This window comes from Clavelina lepadiformis, chromosome 2 (assembly GCF_947623445.1).
Source record: "Clavelina lepadiformis chromosome 2, kaClaLepa1.1, whole genome shotgun sequence".
Lineage (NCBI taxonomy): Eukaryota > Metazoa > Chordata > Ascidiacea > Aplousobranchia > Clavelinidae > Clavelina > Clavelina lepadiformis.
The window spans coordinates 8,520,882-8,548,337 of NC_135241.1; the positions used below are offsets into that span (position 1 = coordinate 8,520,882).

The 27,456-nt window shown below is 33.6% G+C and overlaps 2 protein-coding genes across 4 annotated transcripts; one reads left to right on the plus strand and one right to left on the minus strand.

Moving 5' to 3' along the window:
- Nucleotides 1-1,680: 1,680 nt before the first annotated feature.
- LOC143447483 (serine/threonine-protein kinase MRCK alpha-like) lies at nucleotides 1,681-24,630 on the plus strand. Of its 3 annotated transcripts, none has more exons than XM_076947608.1 (37): nucleotides 1,681-1,995; nucleotides 5,608-5,699; nucleotides 5,919-6,098; nucleotides 8,186-8,334; nucleotides 9,314-9,407; nucleotides 9,493-9,693; nucleotides 10,039-10,103; nucleotides 10,527-10,805; nucleotides 10,992-11,158; nucleotides 11,251-11,406; nucleotides 12,575-12,755; nucleotides 14,782-14,917; nucleotides 15,067-15,193; nucleotides 15,335-15,429; nucleotides 15,527-15,684; nucleotides 15,784-16,014; nucleotides 16,155-16,406; nucleotides 16,473-16,561; nucleotides 16,636-16,793; nucleotides 16,858-16,929; nucleotides 17,103-17,241; nucleotides 17,330-17,394; nucleotides 17,490-17,555; nucleotides 17,649-17,813; nucleotides 17,916-18,059; nucleotides 18,500-18,635; nucleotides 19,016-19,250; nucleotides 19,412-19,581; nucleotides 19,667-19,774; nucleotides 19,846-19,926; nucleotides 20,084-20,269; nucleotides 20,446-20,566; nucleotides 20,649-20,766; nucleotides 22,398-22,514; nucleotides 23,460-23,557; nucleotides 23,653-23,789; nucleotides 23,873-24,630. In XM_076947608.1, the coding sequence occupies exons 1-37, from the start codon at nucleotides 1,791-1,793 to the stop codon at nucleotides 23,965-23,967; spliced, it is 5,268 nt and encodes a 1,755-aa protein (XP_076803723.1). In that variant the 5' UTR covers nucleotides 1,681-1,790; the 3' UTR covers nucleotides 23,968-24,630. The 3 variants fall into 3 exon arrangements, with proteins under 3 accessions (XP_076803723.1, XP_076803724.1, XP_076803725.1); XM_076947609.1 differs by having other exon boundaries at nucleotides 23,463-23,557; XM_076947610.1 differs by lacking the exon at nucleotides 22,398-22,514.
- On the minus strand, nucleotides 24,622-27,317 carry LOC143447485 (polymerase delta-interacting protein 2-like). The gene is made up of 9 exons (XM_076947611.1): nucleotides 27,071-27,317; nucleotides 26,533-26,700; nucleotides 25,870-25,963; nucleotides 25,529-25,709; nucleotides 25,316-25,446; nucleotides 25,171-25,206; nucleotides 24,968-25,090; nucleotides 24,811-24,890; nucleotides 24,622-24,741 (listed from the first exon to the last, which is right to left on the minus strand). Exons 1-9 carry the CDS (start codon nucleotides 27,145-27,147, stop codon nucleotides 24,639-24,641), a joined length of 993 nt encoding a protein of 330 aa, XP_076803726.1. The 5' UTR covers nucleotides 27,148-27,317; the 3' UTR covers nucleotides 24,622-24,638.
- Between the last annotated feature and the right edge of the window lie 139 nt (nucleotides 27,318-27,456).

Consider the following 27,456-nt stretch of genomic DNA (forward strand, 5'->3'; position numbering starts at 1 on the left):
GATGCTTAGCAATATATAGCATTTGAACAACTTTTCAGATTCTATGAGTTAGACCCCATCTCTTTGGGTCTTATTAGCAAGTGCGATGGAAAATTTTTATATCCTGCAAACTCTTTCATCCCATACTGAAAATCTTCTATTTCATACTTTGTATGACATGACACTAACACCTTCGAAAATGGAAGAAACAACACTGCTTGCAACTAAAATGTTGTATTAAACCAGAAAATTACTAAAGGAAAAAAGTAAGATTTAACATAAGTTCACTCAAAGTTAAATATTAAACATAAGAAACTCCAACATGAATTTACTCAGCATTAGTGCCCTGCAACATAGTTGCTTGAAGGTTGTCTTCCACCAAAGAATTGCACAAATTAGTCAATATAAATTTTAGATTACTGTACAGTCTTTCCACCGACACTACTTTGTGTTTTTCTTGAAATCAAAAGAATTTTTTAGGGATGGATAGAGACGCACTTAATGTAAAAACAGTATTATTTTGAACAAGTATGGAATTTGTGAAAAATTCGTTCCATTCCATATACATTTAAACAATTCTTTATTCCATACTGAAATTTTCGTTGCCTTCCATCTTCCATGCCTATTGCTACATTGTTCTACTAGGGCAAAATGGTTTGTTTCGGTAGATGTCCGCTAACCAGAATGCGGGGACAACTCTTTGTTTCTTGCTAAATTTAAGTGTGGTTATCTTTACTGGACGTATGAATAACAACAAAAATCTTTAACTGAGCTCACTTTAGATAAAGGCACACGTTTGCCACATAAACCTTGACAAAGGTTAGGTGATTTAAAGTATGCAGTTACATCATACAGGATGAAACTGTATAAAATTACCTTCCATAGTATTTAGTCACCGTTATGAAAACCATGATTTTTATGATTTGTATGGTTAGTAAACAATAATCTATGGTTGTGGTGTGATCCACTTAAATATTGATGATACTGTTTTAGTTAGAGACATAGTTTTATTACTTTAGATGATTAAGCTCGACTTATTCTGCTTGTGTGAGATTGTAAATTTATATCTCATTTTACTAATCCAAACTTTTTTCATGTCATTCTATATTGTTTTCTCAAGTTAATGAGGTGAAATTTATGTGAAAGACATAAGGTATGAGATTGAATGTTTTAGTTTAATCTTGTAGTGAATATACTTTTGATGTTGAAATTGGTAACAACCTCACCACAACTTGTCTGATGTGTGGTTGAGATTTTGACATTTTTTTTAATTTAAAGTTCAAAGTTTCTGGTATGTAACAGAAACATGTATATTCTTCAAAATAACACTATGCACACAAAACCAAGCGATTTGCTTGCATTGTAGGTTGGTCAAGACCAGCAGTATGGATACTGTGTTTTAGTTAATAACCTTGGTACAGATTGCTGATAATCCGTTTTCATATCATCAGCTTTCACATTTCTTGTGCAAAACTCACAACTCCAAAATTGCTTTTAGCTATAGGTTATTGTATTAGATACTGACATATATATATAAAGATTTTATATTTAGTGTATGACTATGTGGTAGTCGCAAGCATTTGGTCATTCAAGATATGATTGTGCTACTGTATCATCATTGTGAAAGATAACATATGTTTTGTGTATTGTAAAGCCGATCAATCAGTTTTAATTTAAATTTTTGTTGATAAAAGAAAATCTACTATATCATCACACATTGATTTAGACAGATCAGCCATAGAAGTTTTTACGTAATGTGTTGATTTGGTGCTGTGATCAATTCCTTGTTGTTCCCCCCTAAAAAAATCAGCATGAATGCGGCTGAAGGAGATTCAGGTCATCTTGTTGAAAATCGTTTGAAAGCTTTAGAGCACATGGTTCTTGGAGGAGGGGATGATGACAATGATGAATGGTTTAGTATTGAATCATTGTTAGATTTATTGATAGTTCTCTTTGATGAATGTTGCCAGTCAACCTTACGGAAAGAGAAAACTGTGTCAGATTTCATTGAAAGAGGTAATGTCACCTTTTCACTTTTAAATATAGTTTAAATAACTTTGTGTAATTATCATGTGCTGGAATATATAACACAAAGAAACTATGCATTGTATATATATCATTTTAACATCAAATTATTTTTATTAATCAGTTTTGAAATGTTTCCGCTTCCTATTCTATTTCAAATTTTCGTACTTGATGCTTATATACTATATATACTTCATTAACTTATTCATACTTGATTGATACTTTATTTGTGGTACAGTATTTTAAATTTTATATTTTCAACTACAATTAAAACTACTATTTAATCTTACTTGGTAATATTAGCTTGGTTACAAGTACTGTATAAAGAAAAGATCCACTTATATGTCTACTGGACACTATTGTGAGTTTCATGTCCCCTTATGAGGGGTTACTTTTTCAGACACCAATACACCGTGTTAAGCAATAGTTAGTAATTTTACTTATCATGCTATCTGACAAATTGATACCATTCCAAAGTGATGGTATTACATTTCATAAAATAATAGAGATGATATTGTTGTAAATATGTGCATCACTTTAAAAAGCAAATATATGTATAATATATATACCAAAGGTGAGCAAACTGAGGCTTGCCGACATGTTTTTAGTGGCTCTTCTAGCTGGATAGTAATATCCATGATTGCTCATTAATTAATTATCCATGCATTGTTTACCGCATTTCTATTGATACTATTTATTTTGCGGCTCGCTGGTGTTTGTAGTTTTTGTATACTTTCATTGAACAAGTTTGCCCACCCCTGATGTATACAGTTACATCTTTGCCGTGAATTTGAATTACACTTGAATTTTCTTACTAACTTGATCTTGGCTGAGCCAGGTCACCTAAATAAATTTGCGGCATTTAAATTAGAAAACTTGAATCATCAATGTTAGATAATTAATCTGTTATAGTTTAAATAAACTTATTTGCATGGATTTTTATTACGTGGCGTTGGGCACTGGGCAGTTTGCTTATATAGTAATGTATACTGTATAGGCCTATACTATAGACCAGACGTGGGCAAACTGCGGCTCTCCGGCATGTTTTTTGTGGCTCTTCTAGTCGAATCGTAAAATTCCAAAAAATGTAAAGGCTACCAAGAGTACCGTTTATGAAAGTTTCTGTGTAGTTTTTCTTTATTTAGGCCAGCATTTCGTTTATGATGTAACACTAGACATCGATTCCGACATTGTTTTCAGGTATAGATTCTATACTCTATTGCAAAGGTTGTCAAAATGCACCTCACCAACATGTTTTTATGGGTCTTTTAGTTAAAAAGTAATATCCCAAAATGACTACTAATAGTATAATAACCAAATTGACAATCATTACTGATTTTGCGGCTCGCTGGTGTTTATATTTTTCCACAAGTGACTCTTTCATTGATCAAATTTGCCCACCCCTGCTATAGACCTAAAAGTACTGGTATATAAAACAGTTCGCCAAGACTTTAAAAAAGCTTCAAATTGTATTTGGGCTGAATTTTTTTAAGCTTTGTAAAGTTATAATACATTTAAAATTGTGCCTTTATAGATCTTTTGTAGAAAGCCTGTTTATCTTTCAAGCCCATTTTTCTATTTTAACTCCTTAGCATGGGCAGTGCAAACTGTACAGGGTATTGTTACTAAATGGGTGCAATGCGTCAAACAGCATCCAGGTGCTTTGTTATAGGTTACTTTGGCCAGACGTATGTTTCATACTAATAAAATTAAACCAAATCTTAACTACAATAAGAGTTATTTTCGTATCAAATAACACGACAGTTACGAAAGGTACTAGTGCGAGAACAAACAATGATGCGATCACGTGAACTTGAAATACTGTGTTGTCAAACCATGTGTGCTAAATTCTGAAAGTAAATCGAAAAAAATCTGCATTGGTGCTTTGCGCATAGGCCAGTATGGATTGCAGAAGGATTTGGGTGGTTGCAGAAACACATTTTTCGCTGGTATGCTGATAAATAAATAATAATCAGTTTCTAACGAATTTTTACACACATTGAAATTAATTGTTTGATACCCGTAGACATGAAATTTAATCACTTTTTAAATTGTATTAGGCATAATTAAACAGCTGATTTAGGGTTTGGATTCGTTGGCTTGAAAACTAACGTAGAAATAAATTTGAAATCTTGGATTCAGAAAAATAAATATATTCCAGAATAGTTAATTAGTCTAACACTCATATCTAGCTATGGACAACCTAACTGCAGATTCTGCCACACCATCATAATTGACCCCATTTAAAAGCATACTTAAGCATAAAAACTGCTTAAAAAAGTTTGTGTAACTTGCTATGATTAAGTATTTACAGTATTAGCCAAAATATGCCTCGTATTTGAGGTTCATTATCTTGGGTTTGGTACACTTTAAACCAGTGGTTCCCAACCTTTTTTGGTGTCGGGACCGAATTTCAAACTTCATAGTACGTATGGAGCCGCATGAAAACACTCAAGTAATTATAACCAAAATTTTAAAGCATGAAATCATGTACCAACGAATAGCAACACTAACAAGAAAAAATAACACAAATCAATTTAATGTCCAACTTGGCATTGGCTTTGAGCTTTAACAACTTTGTCAAAGCGAGGCGCAATTGTGGTTTAGGATTCAGGAGGCGGTTAATGATTCACAATAAGTAGACAATGGACCATTCACAACAGTATAAAGTAGGCTACAAGGTGTAACTGTAAGATGTAAAATGAAAAATTTGTAAACAATTTTGACCTAACGCTATAAATTTTGACCAATTTTCGACTTTTTTTGACAAGTCAAAAAATAATAATCCCCCTAATTATTACAAATAGATTTTTTATTTTTTTGTGGGATTTTCACGGGTCATTGAGAGCCGCAAGAAAGCTACCTTGGGGCCGCATGCGGCTCTAAGAGCCGCGGTTGGGAACCACTGCTTTAAACAGTAAAGTAAACAGTATGAAGTCATAAGAAAATCATGAACATTGCTTGATGAAAACTTGCTTGCTTGCAATTCAGGATTTGATGCGAAGATCATGATTTTGCGGAGCTTTATATCAAATCAGTAATAATTAATACATTGATGATTAGCAATAAGTAGTAATTTTTAGATAATTAAAAAATGTGGACATCTGTTTTGCTGCCACTACTGTATTTTACCAGAAAGATCTTTTCGTCCACTGGTTGCACGTTTTTCAGCTTCAACTTGAATTGACAGTTGTCACATTCACCTTGAATCTTAAGCTAAGTATAGGCTATGTGTAACCTCTCATTTGATAGTTCAACAATCACGTCAACTTTCTCACTGCAAGCTATTACTATACTCTATTACAGTGTGCGCTATGATTTTCTTTTATGATATCACATTTGCTAATGAAAGTGTCAGATTGAGCATTAAATTGACCACATATTTTGCCATTGCATTTGCCATGGAAATAATGATGGTTTTTAATAAACATCTTCCATACCCACACTGTTACACACACTGACATCTGTTAAATTTTATACGTATGCAATTTTTTGTGTGCTTGAAGTCATTTTAGAATTTATGATGGTTTAAAATTATGATAGAAAAATTTAGATCTTTATTTACACCATGCCTCTGTTATGCCGTAATCAAAATTTTTGTAGCTAAGCCATTCACTAGGAAGATCAAGGAAAACAGACTGTGCAAGAATGACTTCGAGTTTTTAAAAGTTATAGGGCGAGGAGCTTTTGGCGAGGTTTGTACTTTGTAGCTAATTTTGTTGTGAACATATTGTTTTGCTGTCAAGCATCAAATTAATTATACCTTGCCTCTCTCTGTCTTCATAAATGGTTAATATGTTGTTCACTAAGCAAGAGATTTCACTTGCCCATATTGTAAATGAATATTATATAATATATATATCATGGGTATAACAATTTGAATGATTTATTAATTTGCATTTATCCTCTGGTAGGTTGCTTTGGTAAAAATGAAGCAAAATGAGCGTATCTTTGCAATGAAGACTTTAAACAAGTGGGAAATGTTGAAGAGGGCTGAAACAGCTTGTTTTAAGGAAGAAAGAGATGTGTTAGTGAAAGGGAGTCCAGACTGGATAACAAGACTACACTATGCTTTTCAAGATGAGAGCAATTTGGTATGTTTTCTATTTTACGTATTATGAATCACTGATGAAATACTACCTGATATGAATTTTTGCATAACTTAATTTGCTGTAGGTTCAACATTTTTTGTTGCAGTGTATAATTATATACTATCCGACCAATAACAGCATTATAAGTGATTTAATCAGGTAGTATTATGCTTCGTGCAATAAATCAGATTTAAAACATAGAAATAAAGGCTATACTCTTTTGTTATAATTTTGTGTACAATTAGAATTTTTGGTTGTCTTTTAATGGAAACTTTGTATTTCACCACTACATGAATTTGTAATTGCTAATAGATGAACCATTCTATATACCAATATTTAGCTAATAAATGTAATTAGTATAGCTACTAAATACCAAAGTGTAGGTAATGTAAGTAACTAATGTAGCTAATAAATTCAAAAAGGCGAAACGCAAATTGCACATATATATAATTATATATATAAATATATGACAAGTATTATCAGCACCAGTCCTTACACAAGAATTGATTGTGAATGCAGCATATACAGATGATTCGGACTGAAAGCTACGTGACACACTGTCTGTTGAACTAAAGTCTGTCTTTGTTAGGTTGCAAATAACCACTCAATGCCTATTTTATTAAGTAATTTGGTAGATCCTATCTCTGCATTTACACATAGACTACGATATGCATTCAAGTTCATGTTTACGGTAACAGCAAAATATTTCAATGTGATAAAGATGAATTATTAAGCAACAAAGCTGTAATGCATTATAGAACTAAATACATTGTGAAACGATACAAGAAAGTGATAGTTTCAAGCTTACAGATCATTTTTCGGGCAAGGTTGGTGACTTGTCGTAATTCTAAGTTAAATGAAGACATCTTAGTTACATATATATATACTATACTGTACACAAAAAAATATAGAAAGAAAGAAAAATATCTCTTAACACTTTTCTTTATGGCACATCACAGGAAGTATATACTCAAACAAGGCACTGGAATCAACATATGTTTTACTTTTAAATGTTTAATTTATAACTTGTAACCTTTATCAATTAAAACATCAAACTCTGAATAATCAACATATCCTGATATCCATATTATTAAATAAAAATATGAACTAAATTCTACAAGGCTACATTTGCTACGTTATGGATGTAATAGCTGAACACCAAAATAAACGAAATTCACAGCCTCACTAACAGCAAATAGTGACGCATTCAGTAGAGTGTTTCCATTGTAACGACTCTGTGACTCAAACAATTTCAATTCTTTGCCACAGGATTGCAGTTTTAGTGGGTAGAAAAGTATTAAAAGACACACCATTTAAAACAAGCCAATACAGTAACATAGATACAGATTTAGCCTACAATGTAATGTTACGTTTCATTAGCTATATTTTGGTATGTAGTAGGTACATTAGTTACATTTTAGCATATATGGAATGGTCCCTAATAGATGGTTCCATCTTTAGAACTGGGTTTGTTTCTTTATAATGTGTATACATATATATATTTTGTAAGACACTTCCTAGCCATACGCTATACTTGCTGCACTTGTTAGTAACTTGTTGGCAAATATTTATCTAAATTCAAGCAGAAGAACTATATCTAAATGCAATTGACTTATTTTTATGACCTTAAGGCTGTATGTTAACGTTTAATGTTGACCGGCTTTGTTTTCAATACTCAAAATGCTTCATATATAATGATTTTCATATTAGGTTTTGCATGAAAAGATCCCATTGTGGTTGCGTATTCCAGTAAAATCTTAAATCCATGTAGAAATCATAGGCCTCTATATATGATAAATGTCACAAAGACGACCTGTAATTTACAAACATGTTACCTCCGTATAATTTCTAAACTTTACTAGGCCTGTGTGTAGGAGTACTACATAATACAAAAATAAAAGAAAGCTGCTTTATTTGTCTTTGTTTTTTGGAAGTTAGCAAACACACTGTAGCCTAATTGTTGCGGATTACTGCCACTTGAATATAGTATTCTGAATATACTTAAATTAAAACAATTTGTAATTTTTTGTACATTGTCTTATCAATTTTGATATTATTGTATTGTGTAATATTTATGTTTGCAATTGCAGTATTTGGTGATGGACTATTACGTTGGTGGAGATCTGCTTACATTGCTCACTAAATTTGATGATAGACTTCCAGAAGATATGGCAAGGTTTTACATTGCAGAAATGGTGCTTGCAATTGACTCAATTCACCAACTCAATTATGTTCACAGGTTTACTTTTTTACCAGTTCATTTTGTTTGCATCCCATGCTTCAAAAATTTATCTCCTAAAAAGCTCTACCTTGTTTGTTCTTTTCATTTCCACCAAATTAATAGTTTTGCAATTCTGCGATGTTTCTTCAATTGATTAAATTTTGCCATGGAACAAAAGCAAGCACTTGAATAACTGAATCACCAATTTAAAAACCATTCATGAAAGATGGGATTAGGGCATAGACTTTTTAGGAGGTTTTTGCAAGCATAAAACTAAGAACTAGTCTTAATTCAAAACACATACATTGCATGTATGTTAAAACGAAGTGACTAGTTCACCAGCGTCCGTTTACTGAAGTTGTTTTGTGAACTAAAGCGTTGAGAGTTTAGGTCAGAGGGGATTAGTTTTAGGTCAATTTAGATTTTAGAAAAACTAGTATGTTATATAAGTTGGAAATTAGCATACTTTTCAATTGACAGACTAGCCTAATTGTTGTTTACTGTATTTAAATTTTTTTACTTCGGTAAACTGCGTCCAGTAAAATAAGTGTCTACTTCACCGGCTGCTGGTTATCGAAGTAGGAATATACCAATTGAACAATTGGCTAGCCGTTTACTGAAGTAGCTCTTTCTAAATTTAGTATCTGGCATCCAGTGACATAGGTGCTGACATATTAAACTACAATAAGTAAAAAAATTATTTAAGTGTATCTGCATTTTTTGTTCAGAAGGTTGTGAATATTGTTTGTTGCAATGCATTTTGCAATATATTTTCATATTGAACAAGAATCCATTGACTAATTTCGTATCTAAGCTATATACGATATGTCCTTTAAATGAAGATAAAAATACCAAGTGGTAGTTACTAGTTACTGTGAGAGGGCCTTTTGAAGCTATTCTTTATGCGTATACTTGCAAAATTGGCTTGCTGCGTTACTACTAAAGAGTGAACAGAATCTTTTTAAAATTTAAGATGTCTTATTTGTCTGTTTTGCAGAGATATTAAGCCTGATAATGTTCTGCTGGATGTCAACGGCCATATTCGTTTAGCTGATTTCGGTTCCTGTTTGAGATTAATGACTGATGGAACTGTAAGTACCAGGCTTCCCACTTCTGCTCAACGATTGGATAATCAATTTGCGGCTTTGCTTTATATGCATTCTTTTGATGAGACAGGTACAGTCAAATGTTGCAGTGGGTACACCAGACTACATATCACCTGAAATTTTACAAGCTATGGAAGATGGAAAAGGACGTTATGGAAGTGAATGTGATTGGTGGTCACTCGGCGTTTGCATGTATGAAATGTTTTTTGGAGAAACACCATTTTATGCTGAATCATTGGTGGACACGTATGGAAAAATTATGAATCACAGAGTAAGATATTAAGCTCAGATTAATATTCTACTTGTATCTAAGCAGTAATCTGTGTGAGTTCTTGTAGGACAAAATTTTTCAAAACTCGTATGTTCAAAGTTTTCTGTTCCAGTTTCGTAGTATGTAGATTTTACTTACTAGATTAGTATACAAATTCTTTTGTTAATAGTCGACCATATTCTTGTTACACAAATACGGATTATTATTATTTGGTTTTAAGTATAATATGTGTATTACTTGCTTGTGCCACCTAATTTTGTTAAGTTTGCGAATGATTCCGACTTAGGAAGTGATTATTTGCTTTATGCATGCATATTATTGACAAAATTTTGTCTTGTTGCTCAGGAAAAATTCCGATTTCCCGTACAATTCACCGATGTGTCTGATCAAGCCAAAGATCTCATGAGCAGGTGTGCTGAATCTGCTCAAATTGATTTGCAATTTTTTTGTATTGTTTTTATTACGGCCTTTTGTAATGATATTTGTGTTTTGTTGTATGAAGTGCTATAAACTTTTTTAATGGAAAACTACTATTCGTTAAGACTGCATTATAAATATTTTTAACTAAACTAAAACCATTTAATATCTTTCAACTTATTCTTTAATGAAAGTTTTTTAGCATTGTGTTTTTATTTATTGGTATCAATTATAAATGTCGACAGCAAATTGCTTCTGAACATTTATTTGTATGCTTAGTAATGGTTGAATCAATCCTTTTAGTTACATGTAAAATATTAACCTAATAGGAATAGTGTCTTTAGTAATAGAGTATCGTGGAGACATTAATCAAGTCATGTCTCAAATTTGTGAATGCTCCTCATTTTGTATCTTAGATTGGTTTGTGATGCCAATGAGCGTTTGGGTTCAAATGGGGTTAAAGACTTCAAAAATCATCCCTTCTTTGCTGGCATAGATTGGGATAATTTGACCAACATGACCCCTCCTTACCAACCAGAATTCTCATCACCAACAGACACTTCAAATTTTGATGTAGATGATCTGGATCTTAAACCAGCATCTCCAGACTCTCTTCCACCTCCACCTCGCAGCTCTCATTCTGCTTTCAGTGGAAATCATCTGCCTTTCATTGGATTTAGTTTTACATCAAACTCGTAAGAATGATAATCCTATGGCTTTGTCTTTGCAGTATTCAATTTACTTGTCCTTGAAAGCAGAATAGTTGGCAGTTATTCTGAATATTTGTTACTCGATCAACAACAGTTAGTCCATATTAGAGATTACAATATTTAGATCTTGTTAGCGTTAGTTTAAATGCTCATTGTGTTACATATTTCCAGGATCCTTTCAGACACTGGCCGCCTGCGATTGTCAAAATCAACCAGTCGAGTGTCAATGAAAGCGGGTATGGATAAAGCCAAGGGAGATATTGACTATGATCAAACCTATGAAAGACGAATACAACGTCTCGAACAGGAAAAGAATCAACTGGAGAGGAAACTACAAGGCATCTAACCACTCTTTAATGCTCATTTTTTGTTAACTTTAGTGTATCTTTGGTACCTTATTTTTAATATATATATACATTTTTTTATTCAGAATCAGCCAAACTTGTTGAGAATTCGCCTTCTTGGACGGAAAATGATTCTGATGAACTGAAACAGTTAAAGGATGAAATCAACTTTCTGCATAAAAAGTTAGCTGTTGCTGATCAAGAATTACAAGCTGCTGATGTTCTCCGTAAAGATTTAGAAGGTGAAACTAAGCTTGATAATAGATTAGTGATGCTTTTCTTGTGGTTTTGGGACTTGCCAAGAAGTGATCAACAGAACTTTTTTAGTTTTTAAGGTAACTTTATGTCCTGTAATGACTAGGGCCATTTTTATTTTGACCTAAAACAAATTTTTTTTGACTTTATTTTTGTCAAATTTTGACTTTATTTTGACCTAACGAAATTGCTTATTTGTAGAGGCCACAGTTCTTCCTCCAGTTACCGAAACATAATATTTTGTCGATTTCAGACCCAAACGTAATATTTTGTCGAAAAGTCAAGGTGTTTTATGGATAATAAAAAGTGCGTCGTGTTTTTTGGCGATAGATTTAGGTAGCTTGTGTTATTTTGTCCTTGTGAAAAGGGCACTTTGCCTCGATTTTCTCCGCATGGTAAATTCTAATAAACAGCAAATTAAACAGGGAATGCTTGTTGTTGCTCCAATCCAGCTTGATGGCGTTTACTTTTCCTGTGGCTTTCAACAAAATACATTTATCGCACTTCACTATAACCTCGCAAAAATTGCACCTTAAATCACCCCCGGGAGTTGCATTAAATTCATCAGAAAAATCCCGACAAATCTGTCTAACTTTTGCTGAAGACGATTTAGCTTGCTTGGGCATTTTTGTATTACAGAATGTCAGTAGGCTATTCCTAAAATCCAAACTGTTGATCTTCGAAAATACCACGTTTATGAAGAGGAAGTGTTTTATAAGAATTATTTAAATACGTAACAATGAATAAACAATGGACAATTTGCGATAAAAGTTACTGCTGATCCAAGTGGGCATTGTGACTTATTTCCTGCTTTTATATGTTAATATGGTTTAATTGTGTCGCAGTTTCTGATTTACAATGCTTCCACGAGGATTTTTACAAGAATTACTCTCAAGAAACACAAAAACTTTGTAAAAAGCCATATTTTGACAAATTTTGACTTTATTGAAAATTTTGACTTTATTGTAAATTTTGACTTTATTTTGACCTATAAACTTCTTAGAAACAATCCCCTAGGTGCTGAAAACAACTTTATTCTTTGATTCGTGGTCAGACGAGGTCCTTAAAAATTTTTGACTTTATTGACTTTTGCGGGCCCTAGTAATGACACATCGACGTAGTTATACATTATTATCGTGAGTTTTTATCGTAAAGATGTTCATCAAAAAGTAAAAACATTGGAACGAACAAATCGCATGATGAAACAAGAGCGTGATGAAGCACATCGGGATTTAATCGAAGCGAGAGAGAGAGCGAAAGAACAAACCCGGCAGTTAAGAGATGCACACTCCCAGAGAAGGCTTGCCATGGAGGAATTTTCTGAAATAAATGATCGGTAAGATACCCTTTATCAATATTTATATTTTTTATTTTTTTTCACTGCAACAGTTTTGTATTTACTGAAGTTTCTACAGCTGTGAGCATAGTTACAAATGTGAAGGCTGATATGTTCTTGTATGAAAGTAGGATTTTAGACTTCAGTCATTAACTATGTGGATCATTTTTAATTTTATGTGTGGCATTTCATTGATGTTGCTCTGAAAACCTTAGCTTATTTTATAATTTGTACTGAGATAATTCATGAGAATTCTCATCTTTATCTCGATTTTATTGCCACTCATTAATAATAAAGTCCTTTTTTTGCAAACAGTATTAGTTCCTAATATTTTATTTCTAAAGTTATAAAAAAAGAGTACTGTTATTTTTTAGTTTTGCTAAAAGATATGTATATGCAGTGCATTATAGAATATGAGATTCTTAATAACTGAATCTTGAAAGAACTAAGTTTACTATTTTAAATATGTGGTTCTATTTTTGGAGGCAAAATCAAAATTTAATGAACTCATTTGGCAATGCAATTCATTGCACACATAACATGCAGACAAGCACAATTAAATGTCCTCATACACAAAATGATTAAACGGACTCGTGCATTGTTTGCTGTGAATCTAGCCACATTGTGTAAAATACAAATGGCACCACGTTAAATGTTGCTGAGAATACGTTTATGCCATTGCAAACACTGCAGACAAACGGTTGTGGAACCATGTTAGAAAGCTGACTAAAATAGAGTAGTTTGGGTTGTTTTGCGACAACTTTTCATCAAAACAAAGCTGGGCAATAACAGTAATTGACACTAGTTTACTTGTTACCTTCTGGCATTACATAAAATCATGCTTGTCTTTTATAGCTTAAGTAATATATTTGGTTTGAATTGTTAAACAGGTTTGCCATGAAAACATGTTCGCCCACCCCAAAACCTCCGTTTGGTTGCTTCAACCAATCTGTGAAGAGATGGCTTGCCATCAGGTCAAACCATAAATGAAGCAAATCATCATGGTTATTACATAAACATGAATACTTTGCCTAACTTTAAGATATCCAGCATTATGCCTCAGAAAAACCATATCAAAATTTAAAGTTAGTGAACTTCAAGGTAGCATTACATTTTGACATGCATTTTAATAAGTGCAGACGACAGAGTGGTTTGTTTAACCAGAAGAAAAACACTAGAGTTATGCTAAATTTAACGGTGTCATTTTTATGATCATTTAGTTTCACCAAGCAGTGCTGCAGCTTTGCTTAACTGTGAAAAATCCCCTTATTTACATGGCACATTAAAACTTCATCCCATGGTTAACTAAATGAGCGTACATTGAACACGTCATGTTTGAGGAAATACTAAGAGTTGCTATAAATTTGTTTACTTTTGTCATTTTCACAAAGCTTTACCATCTACGATCTATTAATTATCTGATTGCTTGTGACAAAATCATAACATATAGTTCATCATGATTAAACAGTGATTTTATGCCAATAGCATGTAAAACACTACCCCCATTTTCACCATACATGTGGCATTATTTTCAAGTTCATAATGTGGGGAAGATATTTATTCATTCACATCCACTTTTCAGTTTCAAGACTGCAAAAAGAAGACTTCACTAAATTAAAATGACATTTGAACGTTTTACTGTATGGCTAAGAGCCTTAAGTTTTAAAATTTTTGCAGCTGTCTATGCACATTGTGCATCAATTGACCCTTAATGCACTACTTTCATTAATGCTACAAGCCATAGCAAACAGATGAAACCATTAGTTCTACATTGAGTTCATTCTGCCGTATACTCTTTTAATGATCCTGGATATTTATTCCGATATAAATCGTTATTTCCCTTGTCAGTTAATTCAAAACGATTAAACCCAAGGATTATGGAAACAACGTATGTTGGTTGATTTGTCCTGGGTTGAATCAATGGTGAGTTGCATCAACCTGGAACCGCTTATGTGTATATCTTTTTATACCTTTTTTCTTTGGTTATGTTTTGCTTTAATTAAATTATCTTTATTTGTTTTCACAGTATGTCAGAACTACAATCACAAAAGAGCAAGTTATCTCGCCAAGTGCGTGATAAGGATGAGGAGATCGACATCATCAGCACTAAACTGGATCAGTTGAGGCAGGATCTGAAAAAATCTGAAAAATTAAAGAAATCAGTAAGTATCACTCTATGCGATGTGGATTGGGTGTTGGTACTATTGCACGATGGGACACATAATTGTAACACATGAGACACGCGACACATAAGTTAACATACAACTTCAAAAGATAACTTGCAGTATAGTCTGTACCTTTATATGTATAGCTCGAAGAGCAGCGCGATGGAGACAGACAGGAGGTTGTGAAACAAACAAAACTTAATGAAACTTATTGCGAAAAACTTAAAACACTTGAGGAAGATCTGCTACATTTCAAAAGAAAACAAGCTGATGGTAATAGAGATTTAACATTTTGTTGATTCTTAATTCCTTAATATTAAGTCTGCTAGTGCCTAGAGCAATTGGAATGATGTATACTTCTGCTATATAGTCATTGCCAAATGTTTTATGTATGTTAATACGATTCTTACGCAGGTTTAGTGGATGGTCATGCTGGATCTAGCACAAACTCATATATGAAACACGACGAAGAGATAGCAAGGTTAAAGAAAGATTTGGAAAATCTGGAGGTAAGAAAGTAAACACTATGTTTTTTGTTATAAACATGGCATCCACCAGCGCCATTACTGCAGGAAACAGCTCTTGGCATTCTTTTTTCTTCGGCAGGCTGAGCACAGGTCTGAGCTTTCGCAGAGGGAAAACCTTCATCTTGCTGAAGTAAAGCGGCTAAAAACTGAAAGTAGGGAAACAGAATCACAATGTATGTCTCTTCAAAGAGAAATCATGATCCTAAAAGACAAAGTTGAGAAAGTCCGTAGAGAAAGGTAACAATATACTGATCTCGTTAATATTTCTTACAAGTGTCCTTACCTTTGACTGCTAACTTTACCCTTCAGCTAATCATTTTGTGGTTATCTTTTTAGTAATCAAGAACTTCAAGATTCAGTGAAAGATGTTCGGCAGAAACATGAAAGGCAAAGCAAGATACTTACAGACAATAATGAAACATTGCAAGGCGAAGTAGAACGCCTGGCAGGTGAACTTGAGAGAACTGCTCTTCAGAATCGGGTTTATGAGGAAGAAATAAGAGACCTGAAAGAACGCAAAGAGTCTGTTCAGCAATGGGAATCCCAAGTTTCCGAAATCATACAATGGTAAGTGTCTCGTTCGCTTCAAGATATCCGCATCTTTGTATTTGTACTCTACTCTTAGTTTTCTGTCTTTATTTTCTTGTCATTTATATTTCAATGTTTATTTATAATTCAAAACTTTTTCAATAAATAATTCTGTCCAGGGTCTCAGATGAGAAAGATGCCAGAGGCTATCTTCAGGCACTGGCTGGAAAAATGACAGATGAAATGGATCAAATAAAACATGCAAGTGCTCGAACAAGCACCATGGATAAATGGCAGACGCAAAGAAGGCAAAAGGTTGATAGGCAGGCTATTTTAGAGCTGCAGTCAAATCTTCAATCTGAGATCCAAGCTAAACAAAACATTTCGGAGAAACTGAAGAAGACAACCGAGCAATCATTAGTCCTTGAAAAGTAAGTTATTGTTACATAATAGGCTTGTCTTCAGCCACAGGCAACTCAACTTGCTTATCTATAAAGGCGGTTGAATGAGTCAACTGGTCGTATCCAGGACCTCGAGGAAGAAAATTGCAAGTTACAGCAACAGCTTGAAGATATGATGAAAAGGAGTAAGATTGGTGATGCATGCGATATTAGACAAATACTAAGCCTTGTTGACATTTCAATGTCATATTTTTTCCAGGCTCATTTGAACATGAACGTCCACTTTCCTCTCGTTTTTCCATGCTTAACTGGGATGATCTTGATCACAATGACAATGATATTGACACCCCTCGCTCTCCTGGAACAGATGGATCAGACTTGGTTGATACATCTCCAATGCAGATGGCTGTTCAGAAAGTACGATTTTGAACTTCAACCGTTTGCTGAAACTAAGTTAAAAATAAATGGAAAATATTTATAGGAGATTTCTTCATATGGAGATACTGCACATCAGCCAAATGCTCATCGCTTTGTTGTCAAAACATTTTCTTCTGTAAGTTTAATCTTCTATTATTATTATTCCTATTCTATTATTGAGGTAGTTATTCCGTATATAGTACTTAATGTTATTAGGTTCTGTCATGTTTTTGTTTATATACATCTCAGCAAATTTATGCTTTTTTCATATTATCATCCTTATTTATTGCAACAATGCAATTATTTTAGCCAACCAAATGCAGTCACTGTTCATCGCTGATGGTTGGTTTAATAAGGCAAGGTACGACATGTGATGTCTGTACCTTCTCTTGTCATGTATCTTGTGCTCAAAAGGCTCCTGCAGTGTGTCCTATACCACCTGATCAAGGTATGTCAAGTTTCCGTGGAACAAAATTGTGCACATGTGGTTTAGATGTTAGGCTGTGCCTTTATGATATTATTGGTTACACTTGTAGCGAAACGACCCACTGGTATCGATCCTCATCGTGGTATTGGCACAGTTTATGAAGGATTTGTGCGTGTGAGTACACTTATACTGCAAATAATTATTTTTAATTTTACAGTACCCAGGTTCTTCTGAACACTTAATGACTTTGTTGCGTGTATTATTTTTAGATTCCAAAACCTATGGGTGTGAGAAAAGGTTGGATGCGACAGCTTGCTGTGATTTGTGATTTTAAGGTTAATACTGTACTTGTACAATATATCCATGCATTGAAGTTTTTGAGATGTTTGTGTGCTGTAAGACTTTCATTGTGATTTTATTTTTTGCAGTTATTTCTGTATGATGTTGGTGAAAGTGGCCGTGGAGTAACTGGTCAACCAAGTGTTATTGCAAGCCATGTTATAGACATGCGCGATGAACAGTTTGCTGTCTTATCTGTAACAGAGTCTGATGTGATTCATGCCAATAAGAAAGATATACCATGCATCTTTAGAGTAAGTGTTTTCTTGCAAACTGCAACTACCTTCATGGTACCATAGCTTCGTCGTTGTTTTGTGTCTTTTGTAAATTTTTTTTTATCATCTTTATTGATGCAGGTGGTTGCATCTTGCATGTGGAGACCAGTCCTACGGTTCCAAGTTCTTTTGTTGGCTGAGTCTGAAAGTGCCAAAAACAAGTGGGTAGGAGCCCTAACAGAAGTTCACAGAATTTTAAGAAAACATCAATTGAAAGATAAATCGGTAAGAATATAATGGTAAACATTACATAAAGGGTGCCCAAAGTTTTAAGTGTATGGACCACATTGTTTTACTTTTGTGCCCTGGTAGGCCGCAAACAGTTATTCTTAAACGTTTTAGACTAAATTTTTTGATTGATTTATTGATTTTGGCCTTGGCTTATCAGCCAATGAACTAGAAAATCTTTTATGTTTATTAATTATTTATTTCCTCATTTTTTGACAGTTCAAACTGGAAAGTCTACTTGGCCTAACCGCCAACCTTTCACAGAATTAGATTTAATTACATCAACCTTAAGTGAGAAACTGTTTGTGAGCGCCGAAAACTTTTTCTGTGGTTCACATTTGGCCTGCAGCCCACTCTTTGGGCAGCTCTGCAATGTTACACAAATATTTTTTGGTTACAAAATAGTGAATATGATTTTTGTACATTGTCTTTTGCAGGTTTTTCATCCTATGGAAGCCTATGATCCCACACTTCCATATATAAAGAATGCCTTGAGTAGCGCAATAATAGATTGCGACAGATTGGCACTTGGCACAGAGGATGGGTTGTACATTTTGGAACTAAGAACTGATGGTACGCTGCATTTTTTTTGGCTATTGGCGCAAAGATTTAAGCATTTGTTATAGCAAGTTTTTCTAACTTGGTGGTCGGCAGACGTTTACTGCCGTGATGGCCCATGTTCTCTTGTCAGTTTTAATTGTAGGCCAAGTATTACATTTGAAGTGTACACTATGCAACATAATGCACTGACTTTATCCCAGTCACAGTTAGTAAAGGGAAGATGAAGTGATTAACTAGCCTTATTAATGGTATTATGCTTGCATTTTCGCAATGATGTGGGAGATTACTACAAGACCGAGCAATTCAGATAAATTTGTTTAAAGATCCAAGATTGGCTTTTGGCTGGATGTATGTCAACATTTTGTTTAGTTCGACACAATTTTGCATTTTAGAAATAGTTCGAGTCGGTGACACCAAAAAAGTTTATGCAGTTGAACTTCTACCTCAAGAAGACATGATTGCAGTAATTTCAGGCAGAAATCGACATATTCGTTTACACCACATTTCTGCCCTGGATGGTGCAGAAATGGAACCCATAAAAATAGAAGAAGCGAAAGGTTGTACGCTTCTCACCAGTGGTGCGACTTGCCAAGGTTCCACAACATGCTTATGTGTCGCTATAAAAAAGTAAATCTTTGTCTATAAAACCAACCTGCTGGTTTTGATATTATATGTTTATTTTTCAACTTATTTGTGTTTTTATACAAAATTTATTTCTCAACTTCTCTTTATGACACAGAGAATATTTTGGTAAATATAGACGATAACCATTTTTATCTTCTACTTAGGCATGTTTTTGTGTACGAAATGAACAACACTAAACTTCGACACAAACGTATTCGTGATATCATGCTACCAAGCACTGCTCAGTGGATGACAGTTATGAATGAGAGACTTTGTGCTGGGTATATTTCTGGCTTCACTTTATTTAGCATTCAGGGCAATGGAAAACCAATACGTGAGTAGATGTTGTAGTCCATACTCCACGACTTAGTGGCACATTTAAGTTTAGAAATCATCTTTTTTATTGCTTTTTATCAAAGCTTTGATGTATTATGATGACCACTCCCTCGCATTTCTTTACCAACCTCCCGTTGATGCGCTCTGTGCTATTGAGCTTAGCAACAAGGAATGTCTTCTCTGTTTTTCTGGTGCGTGTTTTGACATAACCATGAATGAAAATTCGTTTTGATTTTGTATTTGACTGAGAACCTGGTTTTAGCATGTGGTGTATATGTTGGATGGGATGGCAGAAGAACACGGCAGCAAGAGCTTATGTGGCCAGCAACACCAACTTTTATTGGTATTTTGTTTTGAATTATTGCTAACTATACCAATATATCATTGCACTGGTAAAATTTGTAATTATTGTGTCTAAACCTTAGAAATGTCTTAAAGTTGAAACATTTAATTTCCATTTTGAAATCTTGCTATAAGTAAATCTTTATTATTTTATCCAGTGTACAATGCACCATATTTGATTGTGTATTCTGATAATGCCATTGACATTTTCCATCCTGCTTCTATTGAATGGCTTCAAACCATTCCTTTGAAACGTGTTCGTCCATTGTCTATCAATGGTTCAGTTAACCTTGCCCTATCAATGGAACCTCCTAAGCTGGTCTATTTGAGGAACAAATATGATGGTTAGCTTTGTGTAAACCGCTGTTGGCTTTACATAATTGCATTAGAAATCAGCTTGGGGTAATGCGTAAATCCCATTTGTTCTTAGCAGTAATTAATGTCTTTCACGGTGTTATGATGCTGTCTCGTTTTCCACTAATTTGTACTTGTCAAACATTTTTATATTCTTTTCCAATAGAGGGTGATGAGTTGGTTCTTCCAGACACTATGTCAGTTGGTCGTCGCCAACTTATGAGAAAGACAAAACGTCGGTCAGTGTTCAAGGTACCTCCTGAAGAACATCGAAGTAATCTTCGAAGGTATGCTTTGACAGCACCTCGAATACCAGTTAAATATTTCCATCTCCTACATTCCTTAAGTCATGTAAACTGTTACTTTTAGTGAACTTTTGAAAAATCCAGAGCGAAGGAGCCAGTTGATATCTGCTCCACACAACTTCAATCATGTCGCACATATGGGACCCGGTGATGGTATACAAATTTTAAAGGAACTGCCTGTGGTAAGATACCAAGTGTATTGCAATTCAGGATTATTTACACAATTTGGCTTGCATATGAATAAAGGTTATACAGTAATTATATATGCAATGTCATACATTGCAAAATACGATCTGTGGTCAACCAATCAAACGTGATTGAATTGGAAACGTAAATTATGTTAAACAGTGGAGATTTACGTTATCTTGAAATAATATGGTCTCTTGAATAATAGAATTTTTGTCAGTAAACAATTTTGATTTAGTATCATATTTTTGCTGTAATTTATTTCAACTACGCGATTAAATAGGAAATCAATAGTTTCATGGGAAAATTAAAGGGTAAATACTAGTATAATAAAACTCTTCTTGTAATAAACATTTTGTTGTCACAATGTACCGTTTTTAGTTAAGGTAACGTTTTGATATTTACAGTTTAAATTTATTTTAGCTATATAGTTTAAAATCTGTTTTCTGCGAACAGAAAAGCATCTTATACGTTATACTTAACTAGTATCTATTTCATTAAAAGTGTTAATATGTATATCTGCCTTTAATTTATCAGTATGATAGAATAGGTTGAATATGTACGAGAACATAAAATGTGATTTTTAAGGAATTACTGCAGAATAAACCAATTAATAAATATCTAGCAATAACCATATTCTCAAAAGCTGTATAATACAGTTAGAATAATTTTAACCGCTAGAATAGATTTTAGCAGTTAACATGTTTACTAGAATTGAAGTTTTATTTAATATTCAATGAGTGTGAAGAGGTTTTGATTTTTAATAATTAGGTTAGCCTCGTATGTTTTTTATCCAATTTTTTTTGCCTGTTATTTTTATTTACTGGTTTATTACTGTTGGTGAAGTTGTGTGTCGGTGTTGGTTTCTGTTGATAGTCATTTGGTGGATTATCTAATTTGTTTTCTTTTTCCTACCTCTAAGTTAGCAGGAAATAAGTTAAAAACCTGAAACCTTCCAGAATGAGTATTTGGCATAGCCACTAATACTTGTACTTATTCTGAAGTTAAGTTCAAATATTACAAAAATAATCAACAAACCATTGCATACATTATCCATATAAACAAGTAAACATGATAACCTTACTAAATTAATCTATATATTGTTGGTCTCCTTTGGAGCTTTGAACCCATTAAGTGTTTACAATAGCTGCTGACATATTCGTTCAAGTTGTAGCATATAGTGGCATTAGAGATTATTGAGTTCGTCCGCTGAAAGGGTTTATCTAAAATATCTAACTTTCATGTATAGCTTCCAAGTATACTTTGGTGGAGGGTCTTATTGAAAATACGCAAGATGAGTTGAAGGTTTAATTAAATGGTTGATTTTTAAAAAGTTTTAACTGTTATGTCCCGCTACATTCTGTACTGGGAAACTTAATTTATTGTTGAAGTATCCTTTGATGTAGTGTAATCAATGTGGTAAAATTCAGCTCTGGATATAAATTAGAAAGCCTTAACCTTCAATGAAATTAGAAGTCAGGGAAAACATTTTTGTGAAAAATGATTGTTGACCGAAAATCCCTGACTGCCCATGTAATTTGACTGCAGTGGTGACAACACTAAATTTTGTGATTATTAAAATCCTGAACCAAATCAATCAAGAGCTGTTATGTATAATGTTGTGTAGCCTGCTGCTCCACAATCACACTCGCATGACTTGATATCTTCCCCATCCAACTTCAACCACGTTTATCATTTGGGACCAGATGCCTCCCATGATGGTGCTGGAGTGGTTGATACGAGGGTATGCGTTTATGGCTGTTGTAGCAAAAAGTTCTGTCTTGTATGTACTACCTGCATGCCATTAACAGATTGTCTTGTTTTTGTTTTCATGTTCTTGTGTTTGCTTAACACATATCCTTACTTGTTACTACATGTCATATAAACTTACCAAGTGACCGGACAGACATTTATTTCGTCACTGTTTTTGCAAAATTTAGAAGAGTCTAAAGCTTTTTGTCATTTATTTGCATTTTCATACTATTCATTAATCTTAAGTTTTCTAACTGCCGTTGCTGTGCTTGATACATCGATTCCTAGTTTCTGGTAGTTACTGTTAGGCTTATAATTCATATGTCAGTATTGCAAGACAAGGGTATTAAATTCCTTAAATGAATCTTATTTTACTTATAGACATTTTTTTGCATTTCAAATGTCTTCTTAAACGATAGACAATCAATATCAAACAACCGAAATAGTTTGCACTTGTTGGCGGCAATACTGTATGTTTAAGAAACAATCTTATGTTTCTTGCAAGCAGCTTGTTTGTTTGTCTGTAACATTGCAAACTGAATGTAACATATCTTACTTTTTGCCATAAATTTACAGTTATTATACAGTAATAGTCATATATTGTGAGTGGAGAATTAAGCACTGTTGTTTCTAGCTAAGTTAACTGTAACACCTTATTTATAAATATTGCACTTATCATACATGTTTTAAAGAAATTCTAACTGACTGCATGTGTTTGTAAAATGTTTTCCTGCATGTCTACTGTAGAAAGGGGAAAATGTTTCGGCATTCATATTAGAAAAGAGTAATTGCGAAGCATTTTTAAAGCTTTTATTCTTTTACTCATATGCTTAGTTCAAATTAAGGCATATTCATACTTCTTAACATTGCCAAAAACTCTATAAGGTTATCCACAGTCAATATGTAAATTTCAATGTTTCTACTAATTTGTATGTAGCAGGATACACGGCCAACAGTGAAGAGTAGTCAAAGCTTCCAACATGAAGTTCGTGGAATGCATGGAGTGAGCTATCGCCAACAGTCTGCCTCATTACGGTAATCACTATTTCCTATATATATTGTATGTGCTTTGATTGAATTTGGGATGTTTGTTTGGTCATGGTGTGTTTTGTAATCACCAATCTGTTTAGTTTGCGGCAAACTGATAAAACTCAGAATTCCTCCTTGACTACCTCACCAGAGAGAAGTTACAGTCATCAAAGATCTAATGTTAACTACATGACAGGTGAATTTGATCATGAAGACTCTGACTCAAGAATATCAACAGGTAATAAATTTATTGCTTTAAAACCTTTGTTGATATACCTGTGTTTTGTTGATGTCATTGTTAAACAAATGTCTTGTTTTCAGCTTCTAACAAAAGTTCAGACTTTAGTTCTCCTCCAAGCCCAAGCTTCCAGAGCAAATTTACTCTGGACTCAGAAACTGGATCATGGGATGCCTAAAACAGTTCTAATGGAAAAATTTAATACTCTGCATAGTTATGCATGTAAACAAAATACAATGTTTCATATATATTTTGCTTTTATTTTTATTTTAGTTTTTGTGCACTTAGAACATGCAATTGCTCACGAACTTCGACTAAAAACAAAAGTTTAGATTATGCAATACATTTTGCAGGAGAAACTATTCTGGAGCATAATTTGCTGTAAATGTTCCACATGTAAAGCAAATAATAGCTATAATCACCCAATAAAATTCCTTGTTTTGTGTTGTGATACTTCTGCACAGTATATTAATGAGTTTGTATGGCCATTTGACATTTCGTAGTTTGCATGGTTGTACTATTGTTACTGAACTGTATATTAAATGCACGGTGCTCATTTATTTACTCTTCTTTAAGATTGGTTACTGCTTGTGAATGTGCCCTGTCAGTCGCTTGCGAAGCAGAAATCAACGTTGTCAGTTTACACTGACCATCTTAAAAAATTGCACGCTGCAACACCATTCTCAATTTTGCTGACTACTTTACTACTAGAATCATCACCTTATATGTTGTGTACCAACGCCAGTCTGTGCCTAGCTTTTGTGCCACATTGTATAACACACTGGTTTCCATGGTCACACAAGCAGTGTTTTTGAATAATATAATAAACACAAAATGTGAATATTGGTGTTATTTATCTGATTCTGGTGTCGATAACGTACTTTCAAGGGAAAACGCAGGAATGCGCACATCAAATGGTTCTCCATCTTCTCTTTCCAGCCTATACGTTCCCCTGTAGCAGAAGTTTTATTAGATCATATTTTGAAGAGTCCATGTGTAACAGGTACATACAATTCCTTACCACATTTGTCCTGTTGCAGTATGCAGTGACACATGACTGCTGTATTGAAATGCTGGCTGGTCACTGTTGAGCAACGGCTCCTGGAGTAAGCAGAATTAATAAGCCATTTAATGCATATATTTTGAGCCATTAATATGCAGCATACTCATTACTCAACTCTTCCAACAACTCCACGTCCCCTCTTCGTTTTAACAGTTCCGTTACTTATAATCCGCCAGTATCTTTCTAGCAATCGGACACTAGTTACACCAAGGTTCTCAATCCTGATGCAGTATCTCCACTAAGATGTAAAAGAAATTTAAATATGTGTATTAAAACCCTAGTGTAAACACAAGCATTAACAATATCACCCTGGCTTACCCAATAATCTGAAGGCTGCGATGAATTAGGAGACTCCTACAAATATGAGTGAACTGAATAATATAATCAGTACTTTCGAATGACATGGAAATGCTAACAGTACTTTTTTCCAGTTTTAAAATGCAGTAAATTTTACTAGTACAACCTTAACACCAAGAAAAAATGGCATTGCAGTCACTCTGATGTTATCCGTTGTTTCTCTGTGAACATTCGTTAATTCTAAACACAGGTGGTTTTTCTTCTGCCAAGTATTTAGTGTTTCCGTAGCTTGAAGTACTTCACAAAATGAAATGAGATATTCAGGACAGAAATGATAAAACCGTCTTGCTGAGAACAAAGTATTACTAAATATGCTTACACTGTTTCTTGCTTCGCACTAAAAATTTTTCAAAGAGTTCATGATGAAGAGGAATATTTTCAAAGGACGTGTAGGGTATTATGTCTTCGTGTGAAACATAATCAATGCCAGGAATAGTGTGAAGGGATTGACTTTCATTTCCAGAATTCGTCAGGAACGTGACAGCTTCACTGTGGGCTGACTGAAAGTGAAAGATATCTTCATTAAATGAGTAATGTTTATTGTAAACAATACAATTTTTTTAAATAATTGTCTAGTGTGTTTATATGTATTTGAAAACAAGGCACAATTGCAACTAAAAGTTATTAAAATACAATCTGTAACATCAGAAATAACCTTACAATATGAGCACTATCTCTTGAATCAACGAGAACTTGATAATACGTTTCTCGCTTTGGAATAGATTGTTTAATTCCTCTACTTTCATCAGGGTGTCTGTAATATATTGTCATAATAAATAAATTTCTGATACATTTTACACAACTGTGGTATATCAAGTATTCATATATATAGCACTCCTTATTGCAGATATTTATTTACCAGAACAAAAAGACAACCAAAGTAATTTTATATTTACTAAATAATTATCAATCTAGCTCAATTAACCAATCAAATATATACTTCTACAAGTTATATATTCAAATATACTTCTACTAGTCATCATCAATGGGAAGTGTTGCCCATGCCATTAACATTAAAATGTCAAAATTGAGTAAACTGCTTTGCATTTAACATTGTGCAAATTTCAGAAAATTAAACGTCCTAGTTTATGAACTAGTCTAGTTATCAGCTTGAGATTTTGAGTGTTTTTTTTAGATGCCAGAAATTGGTGCTGCCAAGTAAAATCATGGAGATCATATTTTTGGATAAAACAAGAAGCACCAAGTATATACATTTGTGGTTGACAGTGGAAGCCAATCCTTTCTTCACAAGAAAGTTGTTAGCCATTTCCAAAGTGTTGAATAAAAATTTCACTAAATTGTTAAACATAAACCATTGCTCACTGCTGTAATTTATTAGAAGTTTCACGATTTCTTTCATATATGTGCGCAGTCCAAGGATATAAAATGACACCTCGATATGCAAAAACACGATGTAAAAATGTTTGTCCGGTTTCATAGTTGGTATCAGTCTTGCACTGGTTTAAAAGTCCAACATGTTCCAGTTTTGCTCTGCAAAAGATAAGTATGTCATTCCTGATACAAACCCACACATCGGGTCAATTACACATATTTATAAACCACACCTACTTATAATATTGGCTGCCACTATTTCACTGGAAAATATTGTGCGTTTGAAGCTATTTTTACAGCTTCTTGTTAAAGTAACTTAAAAGTTATAAGATAGTAACCTAAGTCTACCTTATAATCTAAATTTAACTCTAATGAAAGATCAAATAGCTGAGTTCAACTTTTTGCATACCCATTCTCCTAACCTAAAAGCCTTTCTTTAACAACAGTCTGCGTGACCTACATACGGTGAAATAGTCACTTCGTATAATACTTTCATTAAAGCATAGTTTAAACATTAAAAACATCTTACTTCTTTGTAATATTCCTGTGCAAGCATAGCAGAATGCTTCTGTGCACGTACAATATATTTGAATTTTGAAGTAACATCTTCCTATTCACTTGAGTAGGCCTATATGTGATGACAAAATATCTTAAACCATTGTGCAGCACATTAATCTTTTAAAAATTTGCAGTATAAAGTAACCATATACGGATGGCTATGGTGCTAAAAATCCCTGTGGCTTTTCAGCTTTTACCTAGTACAAAAAAGAGTTCAGTTATTCTTGTTAAATCTGTGCTTAGCTAGTATCATATCGTTTTTTTTTTTCGACGTCATCATAACCACGTACTGCTAACAATTGTAGCGTGATAGTATTTGTCAGTGCTTTAAAAACTACTTGGAAAGAATAAATTTAA

Excerpts from the sequence above, each read along its gene's own strand:
- LOC143447485 (XM_076947611.1), bottom strand. The coding sequence starts at position 27,147 with ATGTTACTTCAAAATTCAAATATATTGTACGTGCACAGAAGCATTCTG. Across the intron at positions 25,710-25,869 it reads CAAGAGATAGTGCTCATATT|TCAGCCCACAGTGAAGCTGT; the intron begins GTAAGGTTATTT and ends TTTCACTTTCAG. Across the intron at positions 24,891-24,967 it reads GACGTGGAGTTGTTGGAAGA|GAGCCGTTGCTCAACAGTGA; the intron begins GTTGAGTAATGA and ends TGCTTACTCCAG.
- LOC143447483 (XM_076947608.1), top strand. The coding sequence starts at position 1,791 with ATGAATGCGGCTGAAGGAGATTCAGGTCATCTTGTTGAAAATCGTTTG. Across the intron at positions 11,407-12,574 it reads TCTCCGTAAAGATTTAGAAG|ATGTTCATCAAAAAGTAAAA; the intron begins GTGAAACTAAGC and ends TTTATCGTAAAG. Across the intron at positions 19,582-19,666 it reads GGGCAATGGAAAACCAATAC|CTTTGATGTATTATGATGAC; the intron begins GTGAGTAGATGT and ends TTTTTATCAAAG.